Source organism: Pelophylax lessonae, assembly GCF_965119305.1.
Source record: "Pelophylax lessonae genome assembly, chromosome: 8".
NCBI classification, from domain to species: Eukaryota; Metazoa; Chordata; class Amphibia; order Anura; family Ranidae; genus Pelophylax; species Pelophylax lessonae.
The window spans coordinates 251,337,850-251,356,288 of NC_138775.1; the positions used below are offsets into that span (position 1 = coordinate 251,337,850).

An 18,439-nucleotide genomic window follows, 5' to 3' on the forward strand; every position below is an offset into this window, starting at 1 on the left:
TTCACAGGAACAGCTATTTGCACTGGAGTATATTCCCTGAGTAAAGTTGACCACACACAGAAAATAAACCCCCAAATTTCTCTATCCCCTCAAACATGGTGGATGGAGGAATCCCCCACATTCAAGACATTGTGTTCTGAGAGCGGCACCTGCCTCTGTCAGAATGCACTAATCAACGACTGCGGCTGCTGAACCATGAAAAAATGTCCAACGTGTCCCATTGACAAAAGTCGATTGAATATCTTGGACCACTTAACTATGTACACTGTATTACCAAAAGTATTGGGATGTCTGCCTTTCCATGCACATGAACATTAATGGCATTCCAGTCTTAGTCCGTAGAGTTCAGTATTGAGTTGGCCCAACCTTTGCATCTATAACAGCTTCAAATCTTCTGGGAAGGCTGTCCACAAGGTTTAGGAGTGTGTCTATGGGAATGTTTGACCATTCTTTTAGAAGCACATTTGTGATGTCAGATACTGATGTTGGAGAGAAGGCCTGGCTCACAGTCTGTTCTCTAATTCATCCCAAAGATGTTCTATCGTGTTGAGGTCAGGACTCTGTGCAGACCAGTCAAATTCCTCCACCCCAAACTTGCTTATCCATGTCTTTATGGACCTTGCCTTGTGCACTGGTGCGCAGTCATGTTGGAACGGGAAGGGGCCATCTCCAAACTGTTCCCACAAAGTTGGGAGCATGAAATTGTCCAAAAATGTCTTGGTATGCTAAAGCCTTAAGAATTCCTTACACTGGGACTAAGGGGCCAAGCCCAACCCCAGACAAACAACCCCACACCATAACCCCCCCTCCACCAAATGATTTGGACCAGTGCACAAAGCAAGGTCCATGGATAAGCGAGTTTGGGGTGGATGAACTTGACTGGCCTGCACAGAGTCCTGACCTCAACCCAACAGAACACCTTTGGGATGAATTAGAGCGCAAACTGGGAGCCAGGCCTTCTTTCCCAACATCAGTGCCTGACCTCACAAATGCGCTTCTGGAAGAATGATCAAACATTCCCGTAGACACACTCCTAAAACTTGTGGACAGCCTTCCCAGAAGAGTTGAAGCTGTTATAGCTAGAAAGGGTGGGTCAACTCAAGCCTGGGATGCCAAAGGTAAAGTTCATGTGCGTGGAAAGGCAGGTGTCCCAAAACTTTTGGTAATATAGTGTATATACCATACGTTGCTAAAGTCCCCAGAAGCTGGAAATCACTGAAGTAGACATCACTACTCTACTGATCTCCACTTGCTTCTGGGTCGACCCCCCCGCCCAAGTGGCTGGTCTGCTGCATTCTTGCATTCTGAACACAAGGGATTGTCCGCTCTGCACAGTTGCCATTTTCTGAATGAATGTGAAGCGCTATTTGATTGGATGAGGTGGAGAATGTGACCTCACTGCCCTGCCTCTCTATGTTGAGAAAATGCAAAGCATTCTCTTATCGTTCCTGGATATGTGATAATCATGGCTTATTTACCAGGGGAGCTTCAAGGGAGTGTTGGAGGGAGCAATTCCTTGTTTTCAAAATTGCTTTAAGTTGAATGTATATTCTTTTTGTTGGTTAATGTAATTTGGATATTTACACAGGGTTAGCCATATGAAATCATTACATATGCAGGCTCTGCTTCTTGCTTTACAGCTCTACATAATTGTACTTCTCTGTTCCCTCTCTGTTCCCTCTCGCAATGCAAGTCTATGATTCAGATGACCATTTGAAAACAATACACTTTCATGGTGGCTGATAACTGATAAAATGTGTATACGGTAGCTAAATTCCCCACAGCATTGGGAAAAGGTAAAGCAGAGCTAAACATATTGCATTAAAGGGGTAGTTCATCTTTACCAAAATGCTACCGATGCAGGTAAGGGGTGTCTGTAGGTAAAATCAAACTGCAGCTCTGGCTAAAGTTGAATAATGTACAAAACAAAACACCGCAGAGGAAATGGCACCTACTAAGGCTACCAATATAGTAATCTATTGAACGTATATTCATAACAAAATTACATCGCATAGGTCAACCCCCCCCATAGGGATGCTGTCAATCTGTCTACATCACCCCGAAAAACCCTCTCCCCCATCCCCCTGGTTCCCACTCCACTCCTTATTCCCAAAACCCTCCCCTCCCCTATTTACCCTCCTCACTACAATCAATGCTTCCCCCTCAAATCTGATAGGTCCAGTCTAGATCGAATCCCTCTAAATATACATAATGAGCCTAGGCACAATCAGAATAAACATCTTGTGAGATAAATATCCATATGGATAAACTTTTATCCTGCTGCTTGGTCTCCTTGCAGTGCTCCAGCTGTGTCTGATGGGTCCAGCCTGATAATGCAAAGAAGCTACACATGTTTGCTAAAAACAGCCGATTGACCATCAAGACGGTGGTGCTAACCAGGAAGACCCAATTCAGCATCAGGTTAACCAGGGCGATTACTATTAGATTATGATTCCGGCAACATATATGGAAATGAATGTAAAAACCATCAACACATACAAAGGCACATGGAGGGGGAATACCATAAACCCCCCTCCATCGCGGGGGTTACGTTCCCGGACCCACCCGCGAAAAGTGAAAATCCGTGAAATAGACCCTTATTAAATACACTCTAGGCATGTTTTTATAACTTTTACTGTACTTTTAAAAGCATTTTAAGGTCTTTAAACACACTTTTAAAACAATAGAAACACGTTTAAACACATAAAAGATACTGAGAGACAGAGCAAGAGCTATGGAAAACTCAAAAATATTTAATTAACAATGATTTAATTAGTAAAATAATATTAATAGGTCTTACAGAAAAAAAAACGCAATATACCGGGACCGCAAAAACTGAACCGTGATATAACGGGGTTTACTGTATGCTTAGCATGATATGTGGGTCTATCCTCCTAGACAGACAACATACAGATAGGGGCATTTTATTGCATAAGAGACATATCAAGTGTAGTATCTGTTCCTATCAGTGTCCAGTAGGGGTGCTACGCCGTCATACTGGCCTTTTGTTAGGAATGGCTGGCTGTACAGTATCTCTGCTGGCACGATGGGGGCTTTGAAGGCTAGTACCGGCACAGAAACTGAACAGAACAGAAACTGGGGTGCCCAAGGGATGTGGGGCACAGGAGTAATTCCCCCAGGAAGACTGGAGGGGAAAAGTGCCTCCTGATTTGAATGGGTCTACCTTGTCTGGTCATGGACTGGGAAGGCAGAGAGTCCGTGGTATTTGTGCCTCCGGGGAGTGGTCGCTCCAGGGGTGCTTTTAGTAACAGTTGGGTGTGAGACCCCACAAAAAAACATTTTCTGCACTACACCTCCATTAGCTAGGCCTTTTGGCTCAGTAATGGGCAGTTTTTGTTACCAGGCCTCAGGGTTGGTAACAGCCACTATTTATTTATTTATTTTTCTTCCCTCATGTTTGTCACTTTTTGCACTTATGTTTGTCTTTTTCACTGGATGGAGGATGTGGGTCTTCAGGCCTACCCTTAAGTCTAAGAGAGAGGATGTGTGGCCATCAGGTGCCTGCCTCCCCTAAACCGAGGGGTCTCTCTTTGGGAGAGCTGACCATAAGAGAGGGGCCTTTTGGTAGGTGGACTATGTTCGAACCTTGTCCCTGTCAAAAGCCTTGTGTCCTGGGGTTTCAGGGTAAGGGCCTACCCCTTCTGGGGGTGAAAAAAGGCACACCCTTAAGTTCACTCTTTTGTGTGTCTTTCACATACATTTTTAGTTCACATACGGGTTTTTGTTTTTGGGGACCACCGTGGATTGAAAAAAAATGTATATATTAATTAAAAACAGAAAATCCTGTCTGCCGTCAGTTTCCTGTATAGTGGAACTTTAGTTTTGTTTTAAAAAAATCACTTGGAGGGCGTCTGGGGTGTGTTTTCTAACTTGCCTTGAACATGTGTTATGTGTCCAAAAAAATGAATGATAGAGGTGCTCATTAGTGTTGGAATTTCGTGCAAGTGATAACGAAGTCTTAGAAAGTCTTCCATGGTACCCAGACAGCAAAGGGGTACAGGGTCAGACGGTTCCCCACCTTCATGCATATACTCACCCTTGTAATGTAATGAGGAAATATGGCTGCCTTCATATACATACTGTATAAATAGTGGGGTCCTTAAAAGGTTGCTTTATGTGTAACTGCTTAACTGAATGTAATAATACAATTTTTTCTTTTGTTCTTTTTTTTTTTTTTTAGGATAAAACTCCTCATATTAATTGCAATATGCACATCTGTTGGAATTGCAGAGAAACAAGCACAAGGTGAGAGTTTTTTTCTGTCTAACACCTGGAAAGACTTTAGGTATTCTGAGATCCTGCAGGCCAAGGATCTGAATCTCCCAGCCACAGAAAATCTCTTTTTAGGTCTCAGGATACTGTGCTTATTTAATATAAATCTTCAGTTTGCAAATGATTGCTAAACTCCTTCAGGGCCTAAATACACTTTTGTGATCAGGTGCCTTTCACAGATGTCAAACTGGCAGCCCTCCAGCTGTTGTGGAAATACAAGTCCCATGAGGCATTGCAAGGCTGACCATTACAAGCATGACTCCTGCAGCCAGAGGCATGATGGGACTTATAGTTTCGCAACAGCTGGAGGGCCGCCAGTTTGACACCCTTGTATGTTAACACAGGGTACATTGTTACCATGTTATGGCGCCATTCATTTTGAGTGACAGAGGGATGAGTTAATCAGTCTGCTGCTTCTCCTTCACTGTCCAGTCACAAGCTAGGGCCGTTACAAGACCAGTCAGTGTTACTTAAAGTGATATTAAGTGCCGGTTCACACCAACGCGGCACGACTTCGGGGGCGACTTTGGCGCGACTTGCACGGACTTCACAGAACGAATGTCTATGCAACTCGCTCCAGGTCGCCCCGAAGTAGTACAGGAACCTTTTTCTAAGTCGGAGCGACATGTGTCGCCCCTATTAGAACGGTTCCTGTACCACACAATGGGACTGCGACTTGTCAGGCTGACAAGTCGCCTGACAAGCTGTATTAGTGTGAATGGACTCTAATCCTTCTGTTTTTTTTAAAAATTAAAATAACAAACAACCAAAACGTATGTGAGTGAATAACCATTCAATCAATATAAATAAATATTGGCAATAAGGTATTGACAATAACGTAATGACATTAAATCAAGTGAATGGGAGTCCAAAATTGTGCTCAAAAATAAATAAGTGACAACAAAAAAGTCTGCATTAAATCCACTGTGATCAAGGAGTATAGTGATAGTTGGTGATATAGTGATAATCCCGTGCTGAGTACTGGGCCACCACAAAGTCCACCACCTCTGTGAATTCCACAACCCTCAGCTAGGCAACTCACCACATAATATTGCCCCCCCCCCCCATCTTCATGGTTAGGGCTCACTGTGCAGTGTAAATAATCGTTGCAAATAAGGAAATCCTCCTCAAATAGATCCTACGGGTCACCTCTTCCTCTTTCAAATGTATATAAAAGAAGAAAAAGAGCCCCACTAGTGCAATACGGTATATACTATTTATTGCTAAAATAAATTCAATATGATTGCGCTTACAAAATCATGAAACAATAGCGCATATAGTAAAACCAGGGGTCTGGGGTACTCCCTCGGCCCTCACCACCTCCATGATGGTACACCGGACCTTAGGGAGATACCTCCGCTCACTCGATCACTACTTCCGGTATGCCGTATAGCCAGGCTCTGACGCGTTTCGTCACATCCAAATTTGTTGGCACTTATTTATTTTTGTGCGCGATTTTGGACTCCCATTCACTTGATTTATTGTCATTACATTATTGTCAATACCTTATTGCCAATATTTATTTATATTGTATGAATGGTTATTTACTCACATATGTTTTGGGTGTAATGCGCAGTTAGTTGGAATATATTTTCACTTTATAATATTTGTTTAGTTGTTTAAGCTGCAGCAATTTGGGTTTGTGTAAGCATTATTTGAGCACACTTACACAGAGGTTTATTTGATTTTATAAGCACGAGAGCTTTCCCCTATGTAAACTAACAAACATGTTTATACTTATCTGCTCTGTGCAATGCTTTTTAAAGCCATGATCCTCTTCTTCTGGGATCCCCCATGGGCGCTCCAGGCCCCTCTTCTTTGGCGGGGTGCCCCCACGGAAAGACAGTTTCCATAGGGGCACCCGTGCATGCTCGCTCCCGGGCCTTGCTCCTGCGTCTATTGACACAGACAGAGGGACTCAACCCTGCTCCCGTTTCACAGCATTTGATTGACAGCAGCGGCTCCAATCTGTGCAATGAAGAGGGAGACAGCGGCAGGAGCCATTGCTCTCGTTCACATGACTGGATCGGATCGGGCTCAGGTAAGAAAAAAGGGGGAGGGGTTGGACTGGGGTTAGCTGCAGTACAGAAGGTTTTTCACCTTAATGCATAGAAAGCATTAGGGTGAAAAACCTTAAGGCTTTAGAACCACTTTAAAGTGTAGTGCTAGGCAAAACTTTGTTTTTTGGGATAGAGTGTATAAAGCTTAATCCCTCTTTTTTTTGGGCATCTTTTTGCCATTAGGGAGATTTACCCTTTCTGTTTATACTGGTGACCATTGTTACAAAAAAAAAAAAAAAAAAAAGAGGAAAGTGGGGGAAATTCTACATTTTAGAGCTGTACCCAGAACAAGAGATGAAGGAAAATCTTCCTTTTGCAGGGACAGCTATCTAAAAGAAAAATTCACCTTGCTTAGGTAGATTAGATTTTCTTCAAACTTTATATTGCATCTCTGGGGCAGGAAGTGAAGGAAAATTTCTACAATGATACACAGACAGCAAAAAATAAGTTGTTCAGGGTTTGAACTTTTACTCCCCCCCCCCCCCCCCCCACACACACACACACACACTCAATCCAAAATTAAACAGTTTTGGCCATATATACACTGTAACCACAGTGGAATAAAATCAGGTCTGCCCTCCTGCCAGAGATGGCATTGCTGTATGGCAGAGCTGTATCAATCTCAGGACAGGATGGGCAGAAATAAAAACAGTTTGGAAGGTAAAACAGTTCCCATATATGTGTTTGATCTGTGTATTTAGTTGTTTTACCCGGAGTTCAGCTTTAAATAGAAAGACACTTTCCCTGAAGGATTGCTGGTTTTCTTTTTGAAAACATATAGGGCCGTTTTAGACACAAGTATTGCTTAGCGGAGTCCTTCTTTAATTGTTACATTTCAGCCATGAGAACCAGTGACTCAGTTAGCAGTTGTGACCTTTGGAAAATCTTTTCAACTTGTGACATTTTGTCCATTTGGCGTTCCGCGGCTGCAGAAAGGCTTTGATTGTGACGGCTGCCCTGGTGGGTGTTGTGGGGGTGGAAGTGACACTGTTGTCACGCTTTGAATGACATTGTATCAGAGTGTGTTATTAAACAAATGGAAAAAATAAATAAAGCCGCAGATGCGATTGTAATCATTACAAGGCCTGATTGTGCACTTGATGATAATTCCCCCGAGAAAATGGACTTCTTACATCTTTACATTTATGCTGGTACCCAAAATAGATAAAGATTGTGATCTACTCTGGTTGTACTTTTTGTTTGTATGATTGCAAATAGTTATGTTTATCATGGAGGATGGGGAATAACAACTAAAACACCTCAGTGACTTAGGAAAGAAACAGATTTAGGGCTTGTTTACTCTTGCTTTAAAGGAAAAGTTAATTTGGCTGTACTTCTCCTGCGGATCACAAGAGTGCAGATCGTTCTGCACCGCTGTGACCCGTTTTCAGCAGAGAGCGGTCTGAAGTCCGCTGTCTGCTGACGTTACAGAGTCAGTCCAGGCTCTGCATCATCACAACCATAAAGTCAGGATCCGCTCACATCCCTAGACTGGCACCCGGCTCTCAGTTAGTAGCTGAGAGCCTGAGCCGGCCACCCCTGCCCCCTCCACTGCCCAGCTCTCCAGTGAGCGCAGGGGGGCAGAGCAGAGAGCTGCTGCAGCTTTCTGCTTGGGGAGCTGTAAGAAACTGAACAATCAGCGATGTTCCATTGCTCGGTTCTCAGTGTTAGAGGGGTCGGGGGACAGATGCAGCATTAGATCGATGCTGCAGTCCTGTTTACACCTTGCGTTTTTTTTTTTGCTTTGCTTCAAAAATTAGCATCATTAAAGTGGAGTTCCGCCCCCCCCCCCCCCCCCTCCACAAAATTAAAAGTTACAGCTACACATACTGTAGCTGCTGACTTTTACTATTAGGCCACTTACCTGTCCTGGAGTCCAGCGATGTCTGCACCGCAGCCAATGTTTCCATCAGCTGTCGGGTGCTCTTACCGCCATTGCCGGTCAGGGAACCCGGCAGTGAAGCCTTGCGGCTTCACGGGCGGGTTCCTGCTGCACATGCACGAAGCGCGCTGCACATTCGGATTGGCTCGGCGGCAGAGCGTAGGAGGAGGGGGTCCTCACTTCGCAGCGGCACCGTTCCCGGAAGTGGGGAAGGGTCCCTGTCAAAAACAGGTACCCGTTCCCCCCCTTCCCCCTGAAAAGTACCAAATGTGGCACCGGAGGGGGGGGAGGAAGCAAATGAGCAGAAGTTCCACATTTGGGTGGAACTCCGCTTTAAAGCACCACGAAGCATTGCAGAAGCATCATCGAAGCATTGCAGAAGCACGTTGAAGTGCTGGTCTCTTTAATGTGTGTTGAAGTCTAAGCAAGTGTAAATAAGCCCTTAAAGTGTTACTAAACCCACAAAAGTAAAATCAGTCTGTATATGCAGTAAAACATGCCTGTTATACATACCGTGGTACCTAAGGGGTTAATCCTGCGTGTAAAAAGGCTGTTTGATCCTGTCTTCTTTGATCATCCCTTTCTTCCACTGTCCACAATCCATCTCCTGATAAGACAGAGGCTTTGGAGTCATTCTGCAAATGCTCAATTTGGTGTGTATTGCTAGAGAGTTTTTTTTTTTCCTTTGGAGGGTGCATGTGATCAGCACAGGGCCAATCAGCACTATCCAGACAGAGGGGTCAATGTTGTCCTATTCTAATCCGCTGTTCTGCTGCTGCATACCAGGTCTGTACCACCATCTTCCATTCTTACATGATCAGGAACTGGCTGTCTCCTTCTGGTTCCTTCATCCATCCAGTTCTATGTGGAAACGGATGCCTCCTGAGATATTTGACGTGATTATTCTCGGAGGGTTTATACATCATTGTCATCTGTGCGATAATTGGGGCAGGGGGTGGGATGGACTGTAAATAAAGCAAACAAAGCTAAATAATGAATTTAAAAAAAGGCTAGTAAAGGGGGTGTAAATGTTTCTGTAGTGTAAACATCCGCTTTAAAGATTATCTAAAACCAACAACCAAAATATCATATTTTATAGCTTACCATTTCTTAGACGTGGTCGCTTCTTCACATTTTCCTGTTTTATCTTTTTTTCTTTTATATTTACCTGTCGGTCCTGCCAGTAACACAATTTCTGTCCTGAAGTAACAACACTCACAGTACTGTATCAATGGACAAGCAGCGTTGTCACCCTAGTACAGTGATGGTGAACTTTGTTACCCCAGATGTTTTGGAACTACATTTCCCATGATGCTCATGCACTCTGCAGTGTAGCTGAGCATCATGGGAAATGTCATTGCTCCCAACTGTCCCTGATTTCGAGGGACTGTCCCTGATTTGGAACAAAGTCCCTCTGTCCCTCTTTCCTCCTCATTTGTCCTTCATTTGGTCTGATCTATAAAGTTGTATAAAAAATGCACTTGTTATCTTTCAAAAAGTGTTTCCCCGTGGAGACAGAATGGCGGTCTGTCGTTGTATTCACAGCAGACCGCTGTTCTGTCAGTAATGAACACAGGGATCCTGTGTTCCTTCCTATTTAGGAACACAGGTCTCTTTGTTTTTAATCAGCAAGCCCATCCCCCCCACACTGTTAGAAAGTACCCCCTAGGGACACATTTAACTCTTTGATCACCCCTGGTGTTAACCCCTTCCCGGCCAGTGTCATTAGTACAGTAACAGTACATATTTTTAGCATTATTTACTGTAGTAATGTCACTGGTCCCCCCAAAAGTGTCAAAAATGTCAGTTAGGTGTCCTATCTGTCTGCTGCAATGTCACAGTCCCGCTAAAGATCGCTGATCACCACCATTACTAAAAATTACTAAATAAAAATGACATAAATCTTTCCCCTAGTTTGTAGATGCGATAACTTTTGCGCATGTCAATCAATATACACTTATTGGGATTTTTTTTTAACCAAAAATATGTAGCAGAATACAAATTGGTCTAAAATGATGAAAAAATTTGATTTCTTAATTTTTATTTTTTTATTGGATAGGTTTTATAGCAGAAAGTAAAAAATATTGTTTTTTTTTTTCAGAATTGTTTCTCTTATTTTGTTTATAGCGCAAAAAATAAAAGGTGATCAAATACCACCAAAGGAAAGCTCTATTTGTGGGGGAAAAAAGGGCATCAATTTTATTTGGGTACAGCGTCGCACGACCGTGCAATTGTCAGTTAAAGCTAAAAATGTCCAAAATGGTCTGATAAAACCTTCCAGTGCAGAATTGGTTAAAAAAAAAAAAAAACACGAGATTTTACAATCACTTTTAAAGTAACACAGTGCTGAGTAGCAAAAAAATGCCCTGGTCATGAAGGGGGTTAAACCTTTTGGAGGTCAAGTGGTTAATCGGGCTTATTCAGATAAACAGGGTGTAGACCAGGGGTTTTCAAACTATGGCCCTCCAGTTGTTTAGGAACTACAATTCCCATCACGCCTAGTCATGTCTGTAAATGTCAGAGTTTTACAATGCCTCATGGGATGTGTAGTTCCGCAACAGCTGGAGGGCCGTAGTTTGAAGATCCCTGGTTAGACAATCCAAACTGCTTGACTCAAAACTTTTCATCAACTGCTAATCTAAGTCAGTTGATGTTTGTTCAGAAACAAGGAAAGGAATGGGTCATATGTCATATGGGCCTGGGGCAAATGTCCTTTTTGCCCCTCTGCTAAAATGACCCTAATGTAGACTGAGGGGACAGAGCCAAGATGTATAGCAGTAAGTTTTTTTTTTTAACCCTCATTCATGATGAACTGAATTTGACCTGCTGGTATAGAAGGAACAAGAAGTAATTTAGTGAGACAAGCTGCAACATTATCAGAACGTGCCTGTTATGACTTGGTGTGTACAGATTTCCTATATATATTAACCAATGCGCTAACATTCGCTTCTGGTACTGTTGATGACTGAAATGATTAGAGATATGTAATCGCTGTAATTTTATTCATCATAAAAAAAAAAAAAATCTTAATGCATTTCAGTTATTACACATTTTAGTAAAGCAGCAAAGTATGGTAACATTTTTCATTTCGAAGCATTTTGAGATATTTGGAACAGAAATGAGGTATGGAGGTAATTCTCAGGTTACGTAAAAGTTACATCCGTTGCATAAAATGGAAGATGTTACTGAGAGAAAGTTTAAACTGGAATCTTTTTTAACCACCTAAGTACCTGCCTGTATATATCTCTTCCTGTGTAAGACATTTTTTTTTTCCAGTGCTGTGATGGTTTGACTGACAATTACTTAGTCATCCAATACTTTTTCTAGTATTTAATAACCACGCAATGTTTTAAATTTTTACAATACGTAATAACCACTTAAGGACCGCCCATATACCCGACGTATACCCGCTGGCCCTCCTGCGCAAACCACCGCAGGTATACGTCGGTCGCGCGCCTGCAACTAGCTGTTGTGAACACAGCTGACCGTTCTCTCTGGAATGATCACAGAGCGCCTGTGATCCTTCTATAAAGGATCACAGGTCTCTGTGATCATTTCACAAGCCCCGCCCCCATACAGTTTGAAACACGCCCCTAGGTACACATTTAACCCTTTGATCTCCCCTGTGTTAACCCCTTCGCTGCCAATGGCATTATTACAGTATCAGTGCATATTTTTAGCACTGATTACTGTAGTAATGTCACTGGTCCCCCCCAAAAAGTGTCAGAAATGTCAGTTAGGGGTCCGATCTGTCTGCCGCAATGTCGCAGTCTCGCAGAAAATCACAGATCGCCGCCATTACTAGTAAAAAAAAAAAACAATAAAAATGACATAAATCTTTCCCGTAGTTAGTAGACACGATAGCTATTGCGCAAACCAATCAAAATACGCTTGTTGCGATTTTTTTTTTTTTACCAAGATAATGTAGCAGAGAACAAATTGGCCTAAAATGTTAAAAAATTTTGATTTTTAAATTTTTTTTTTTGGGAATGTTATATAGCAGAATGTGAAAATTATTGTTTTTTTTCCCAGATTTGTCGCTCTATTTCTGTTTATAGCGCAAAAAATAAAAATCGCAGAGGTGATCAATTACCACCAAAGGAAAGCTCTATTTGTGGGAAAAAAGGATATCAATTTTATTTAGGTACAGCGTCGCACGTCCGCGCAATTGTCCGTTAAAGTAACGCAGTGCCGAATCGCAAAAAATGGCCTGGTCATTAAGGGGGCAAATCCTTCCGGTCCAGAAGTGGTTAAAGAAAAAAGACAAACTTTAGAAAAAATTCTGTTTGCTTAACGTTCAGTTATAAATCATATCTACTAAAAATTGTGGTGCTATATAAGTACCTGTAATAAGTAAAATGCCAGGACAGTGTGAACATTTCTGAAATGACCTCCTTTTTGAAAGTAGATACTCGAAGGTGATCTAACTCCACTCTTTTTGGAAATGAAGTGGCGATTCTGTTTGTACCATAGTTCTAATATATTTTAAATATTATATATATTATATTATATATATGGTATAATGTACCATAGTTCGAATATATTTTATACATGTTTTTTTACCTATAAAAGTCTCCCTTGCATCTAAAAGCCATCCAGCATCCAAAAACCATTTTACTGCAGCTGTGCGCTGCCATTTTGGATGTGATGACAGAAGCTCTCCCTCCTGATTGGCTGAGACACAGAAGCGGCATACACTTCCATCAGCGCTTCCTGTCATTGGCTGAGAGTGCTGATTGGGAATCGGTCGGATGCTGGTTTTCCAGCATGTACGTTCGACAGACCAACATACACACAGGCTGAATGTCGTCCCTTTTTTTTTTTGAACCGCCGTTGTCTTCTGATATTCGGCCTGTATGTACCCGGCTATAGGCCTCTCTGAAGAGATGGGTTTTCAGAGATTGCCTAAAGGTGGGTAGAATAGAAGATAGTCGCACAGATTGGGGTAAGGTGTTTTGAAGGATGGGAGAAACTCCTGAAGGCGATTATAGAAGGAGGTGACGAGGGAGCTAGAGAGCACGGGGACTTGTGAGGACCGTAGAGAACGGTTTGGTTGATATTTTAAGACAAGGTTAGTGATGTAGCTGGGGGTAAAGTTGTGGATGGTTTTGTATGCTGTTGTTAGTATTTTTAATTTTTATTCTTTGGGTGAGTGGAAGCCAATGAAGGGATCGGCATACAGGGGTAGAAGACACTGAATGGTTGGCAGGGGCGTACCTAGAGCATTTGGCACCCGGGGCGGATCCTATATCTGGCACCCCCCCCCCCCACCGGCGTGCAGGCGACGAACCGCACATTGACCCGGCGACCAGGCCCCTCCTCCTCTGCAAAAACGGCGCCGATTGACTTGAGGCGCCAGACAGAAATACATGTAACTGGCAGTGGCATACTTACTGTGTGCTACTGCCAGTGGTGTCACTAGGGTTGGTGTCACCTGGTGCAGTAAACCATGGTGTCGCTCCCCCCCCAAAAAATTATTTTCCTGTTTTCTGAAAGCGCGCCAAAGATGCAGCATGCAAGACTTTTGGTGCGCTTTCAGAAAATGCAGAAAAAAAATCTATAGGACTGCAGTAATAACTGCGAGTAAAATGTAGGAAGACCCCCTTTACATTACACAGCCCCCGTACCCCTGGACCCCTTTACATTACACAGCTCCCCCCCATTGGAACCCTTTACATTACACAGCCCCCGTACCCCTGGACCCCTTTACATTACACAGCCCCCCAATTGGAACCCTTTATATTACACAGCCCCCGTACCCCTGGACCCCTTTACATTACACAGCCCCCCATTGGAACCCTTTACATTACACAGCCCCCGTACCCCTGGACCCCTTTACATTACACAGCCCCCCCATTGGAACCCTTTACATTACACAGCCCCCCCATTGGAACCCTTTACATTACACAGCCCCGTACCCCTGGACCCCTTTACATTACACAGCCCCCCCCATTGGAACCCTTTACATTACACAGCCCCCCCATTGGAACCCTTTACAGTACACAGCCCCCATACCCCTGGACCCCTTTACATTACACAGCCCCCCCCATTGGAACCCTTTACATTACACAGCCCCCCCATTGGAAGCCTTTACATTACACAGCCCACACCCCCCTCATGGAAACCTTTATGTTACACAGCTCCCGCCCCCCATAGAACCTTTTCCATTATACAGCCCCCGTCCCCCAATAGAACCCCTTACATTACACAGCCCCCATGGAACCCTTCACATTACACAGCCCCTGCCCCCCAAAAGAACCCCTTACATTACACAGTTTCCGCACCCCCCCCAATAGAACCCTTTACATGACATAGCCCTTGCCCCCCCCTCAATAGAACCCTTTAAATTATACAGCCCCCCAATAGAACCCCTTAACAATACAAAGCCCCTGCCAATAGAACCCCTTTACAATACAAACCCCCCAATAGAACCCCTCTACAATGCAAACCCCCAATAGAACCCCTTTACATAAAAACACCCCCAATAGTACCCCTTTACAATGCAGACCCCCCAATAGAACCCCTTTACAATACAAACCCCCCAATAGTACCCCTTTACAATACAAACCCCCCCAATAGAACCCTTTACAATACAAACCCCCCCCCCATAGAACCCCTCTAAAATGCAGACCCCCCCCCCAATAAAACCCCTTTACAATGCAGACCCCCCCCCCCAATAAAACCCCTCTACAATGCAGACCCCCCCCAATAAAACCCCTCTACAATGCAGACCCCCCCCAATAAAACCCCTCTACAATGCAGACACACCCCCCCCCCCAATAAAACCCCTCTACAATGCAGACACACACCCCCAATAAAACCCCTCCACAATGCAGACACACCCCCCAATAAAACCCCTTTACAGTGCAGACAACCCCTCCCCCCCTTCCAATAAAACCCCTCTACAATTCAGACCCCCTCTACAATGCAGACCCCCTCCCCCCCCCGACTGTCTTTACAATACAATTGTCCCCCCCCCCCTCGCCCCCTTACCTTATGAGGAGGAGAGCAGAGAGGGAGGAACTGTTCAAAGCAGAGAATGGGAGAGACACCCCCTCGCTGACACCCCCCCTAATGTGTGGCACCCGGGGCGGACCGCCCCCCCGCCCCCCCTATTGGTACGCCACTGATGGTTGGTAAGGTAGATGAATCTGGCAGCAGCCTTTGATGATAAACTGGATAGGGGATAGTCTATGTACAGTAAACCATCGAGGAGGGAGTTGCAGTAGTGAAAGGGAAAGATAACCAGGGAGTGGATTAGAAGCTTTGTGGTGTCGTTGGTTACGAAGCCTGGTTATTTGGAGATGTTGCAGAGGTTGAGATAGCATGATTTGGACAGTGATTGGGTGTAGGGCTGAAAGGAGATTTCAGAGACCAGGGTTACACCTAACACCCTGACGTGTGGGAATGTACTAATAGTTGTGCCATCAATTTCGACTGAGAAATCAGGGGAGGGGGCACATGGAAATATTATGATCTCAGTTTTGGATGGATTGAGTTTCAGAAAGTGGTGTAAGATCCATATTGATATGTCTGTTAGTAAATTAGTAATGCGTGAGGAAACTGGTGGGGTGAGCTGAGGGACAGTAAGATAGATTTGGCTGTTGTCAGCATAGAAATGGTACAGGATAGAGAGTATCAGCTAAGCCGGGGAGGAGATGTAGATCGAGAATAAGAGAGGTCCAAGGACAGAACCTTGGGGCACCCCAACGAAAAAAGGAATAGGAGAAGAGAAGGTAGAGTTGCAAGTGATACTTAAGGTGTTTTTTTTTTTTCTTGAGGAGGCGGGGGTGGTTAACGGTATCAAAGGCAGCAGAGAGGTCCAAGAGTACATTGATTTTAGCCATTAATAAGTTGCTTGTGAGTTTTAGCAGTTTCTGTGGAACGTTGCGGGGAACATCCAGACTGAAAGGGATCAAGAAGGGTATTCTCAATAAGGAGGCAGCTTAGGGGGTTGTAGACTAGGGGTTCAAGGAGTTTGGAGGTAAAAGGGAGCATGGAGATAGGTCTTAGGTTGTTAAGGTGGATGACTTCCAGAGGGGGGCTTTTTAAGTATTGGGGTGATTGGTCTTTTTTTTTATAGCAGTGATTTCCAAACTGCAGCCCGGGGGCCAGATGCGGGCCATTGCTTGCCTTTCTCCGGGCCCTTGGGGCACTATCCCCCCCCCTCCCAATACTACCGTAGGTAATATTCCGTCAACTAACATCAACAATGGGGCACCATTTCTCCCACTGACACCAACGATGGGGCACTATTCCTCCCACTGATACCGAATGTGGTGATGTTTACTCCCACTGATGCCAGAAACATTTCCACTCCCGTTGGCTACAGTCCAGCTCTTCTTAAGTCATTAGGACTCTAAACTGGCCCTTTGTTTAGAAAGTTTGGAGACCCCTGTTTTATAGGATTGGGGAAGACACTAGTAGAGAGGGAGAGATTGACAATGTGAGTTAAGGAGTGTAGGATAGAGCTAGAAGGTGACTGTTATATTCGGGTGGGAACGGGGTCCAGAGGGCAGGTGTTTAGGTGGGCATTAGAAAGAAGTTTAGTGATTTCCTCTATAGTAGCAGGGTTAAACAAGGGAAGTATTAAGTGTACAGTGGACATGGAATGTTCAGTGGGGGAGATATCCATACAGTGGAGATCTCTTCACAAATTGTATTGTGTAAAAGTGATTTACGATCTCCTGGATAGTGAGTCAGTTAGTGAGTGGAGGCAGTGAGGGACAAAGTAGAGCATTAACCACTTAAGCCCCGGAAGATTTTACCCCCTTCCTGACCAGGGCCTATTTTGCGATTCGGCACTGCGTGACTTTAACGGACAATTGCGCGGTCGTGCTATGCTGTACCTAAATGAATTTGACGTCCTTTTTTTACCACAAACAGAGCTTTTTTGTGGTATTTGATCACCTGTGCGATTTTTTGATCATGCACTATAAACAAAAAAAGAGCGTCAATTTTGCAAAAATAACAATATTTTTCACATTTTTTTATATGAAATTCCCCCCCCCCCAAAAAAAAATGTAAAAATCAAAATTTTTTAACATTTTAGGCCAATTTGTTTTATGCTACATATTTTTGGTAAAAAAAATCGCAAAAAGCGTATTTTGATTGGTTTGCGCAAAAGTTATTGCGTTTACTAACAAAGGGAAAGATTTTTGTCATTTTTGTTGTTTTTTTTTTAACGCGTAATGGCAGCGATCTGCGATTTTTTTTGCGGGACTGCGACATTGCGGCGGACAGATTGGACCCTTGACTGACATTTTTGACACTTTTGGGGTTACCAGTGACATTACTACAGTAATCAGTGCTATACATATGCACTGTTACTGTAAATGACACTGGAAGTGAAGGGGTTAACTTTTTTTTTGAGAGGGAGGGGTTAAGTGTGTCCCTAGGGGCGTGTTTCTAACTGTGATTGGCTGTGGCTTGAGCTGTAATAACAGAGATAAATGGTTCTACATAGTAGAACCGTATGATCTCAATTCTTACACAGGGGAGAATGACAGGCGGCTTTGTTTACATTAGCCGCCTGCCTTTCTCCCGTTGTAACGGATGATCGCGAGTGCCAGGCGGATATCGGTTCCACCGAGCACACGCGCGGGAGGGTCCGTGACCGAGCGGGAGCGCGCATTCGGCGGCGCGCGCTCGCTACCCAGAGCCTCACAGGCTAGCGACGTAGCCCTACGTCGCTTTACCTGTGAGGGGCTGACTGCCGACGTAAATATACTGACGGCAGTCGGCAAGTGGTTAAAGGTAGAAAAAAGTTGATGGGGATTGCATGATAGGGTGTTAATGAGAGTGATAAAATAGGTTTGATTGACAGTGTGGAGGCAGGAATTGTATTTTTGGAGGGCAGATTTGTATTGGTCGAAGTCTTGCTGGTAATTACTTTTACACAACAGACATTCAAAAGTGCAGCTTTGTTTATTGAGACTTCTGGTGTTGTCTGTTTGTCAGGGTTGTCGCGGTCAGGCCTGATTCTATGTGTAATGAGTCAATGTGTCCATGGAGGATGACAGTGAACTGTTGTAGATAGAAGTGGCTGGGTTGGGGTTGGACAGAGGCAGTCTGTTGCAGGAAAGAAATGAGAAGGGTTAAGGTGGCAAAGGTTTCTACTGGTAACTGTTAGGCTGGAGGGAAAGCAGGAGAGCGACAAAGAGATAATGAAGCTATAAGTGAATAAAAAAAAATTGTTTATGGA

General features: G+C 43.9%; 1 protein-coding gene across 1 annotated transcript in view; it reads left to right on the forward strand.

Moving 5' to 3' along the window:
• Nucleotides 1-18,439, forward strand: part of COL24A1 (collagen type XXIV alpha 1 chain) — a 417,206-nt gene that overhangs the window by 62,553 nt on the left and 336,214 nt on the right. Inside the window, exon 2 of the mRNA XM_082265511.1 lies at nt 4,202-4,266. Within this exon, the coding sequence (XP_082121637.1) occupies nt 4,202-4,266 (65 nt within the window). The remainder of the gene's footprint in view (nt 1-4,201; nt 4,267-18,439) is intronic.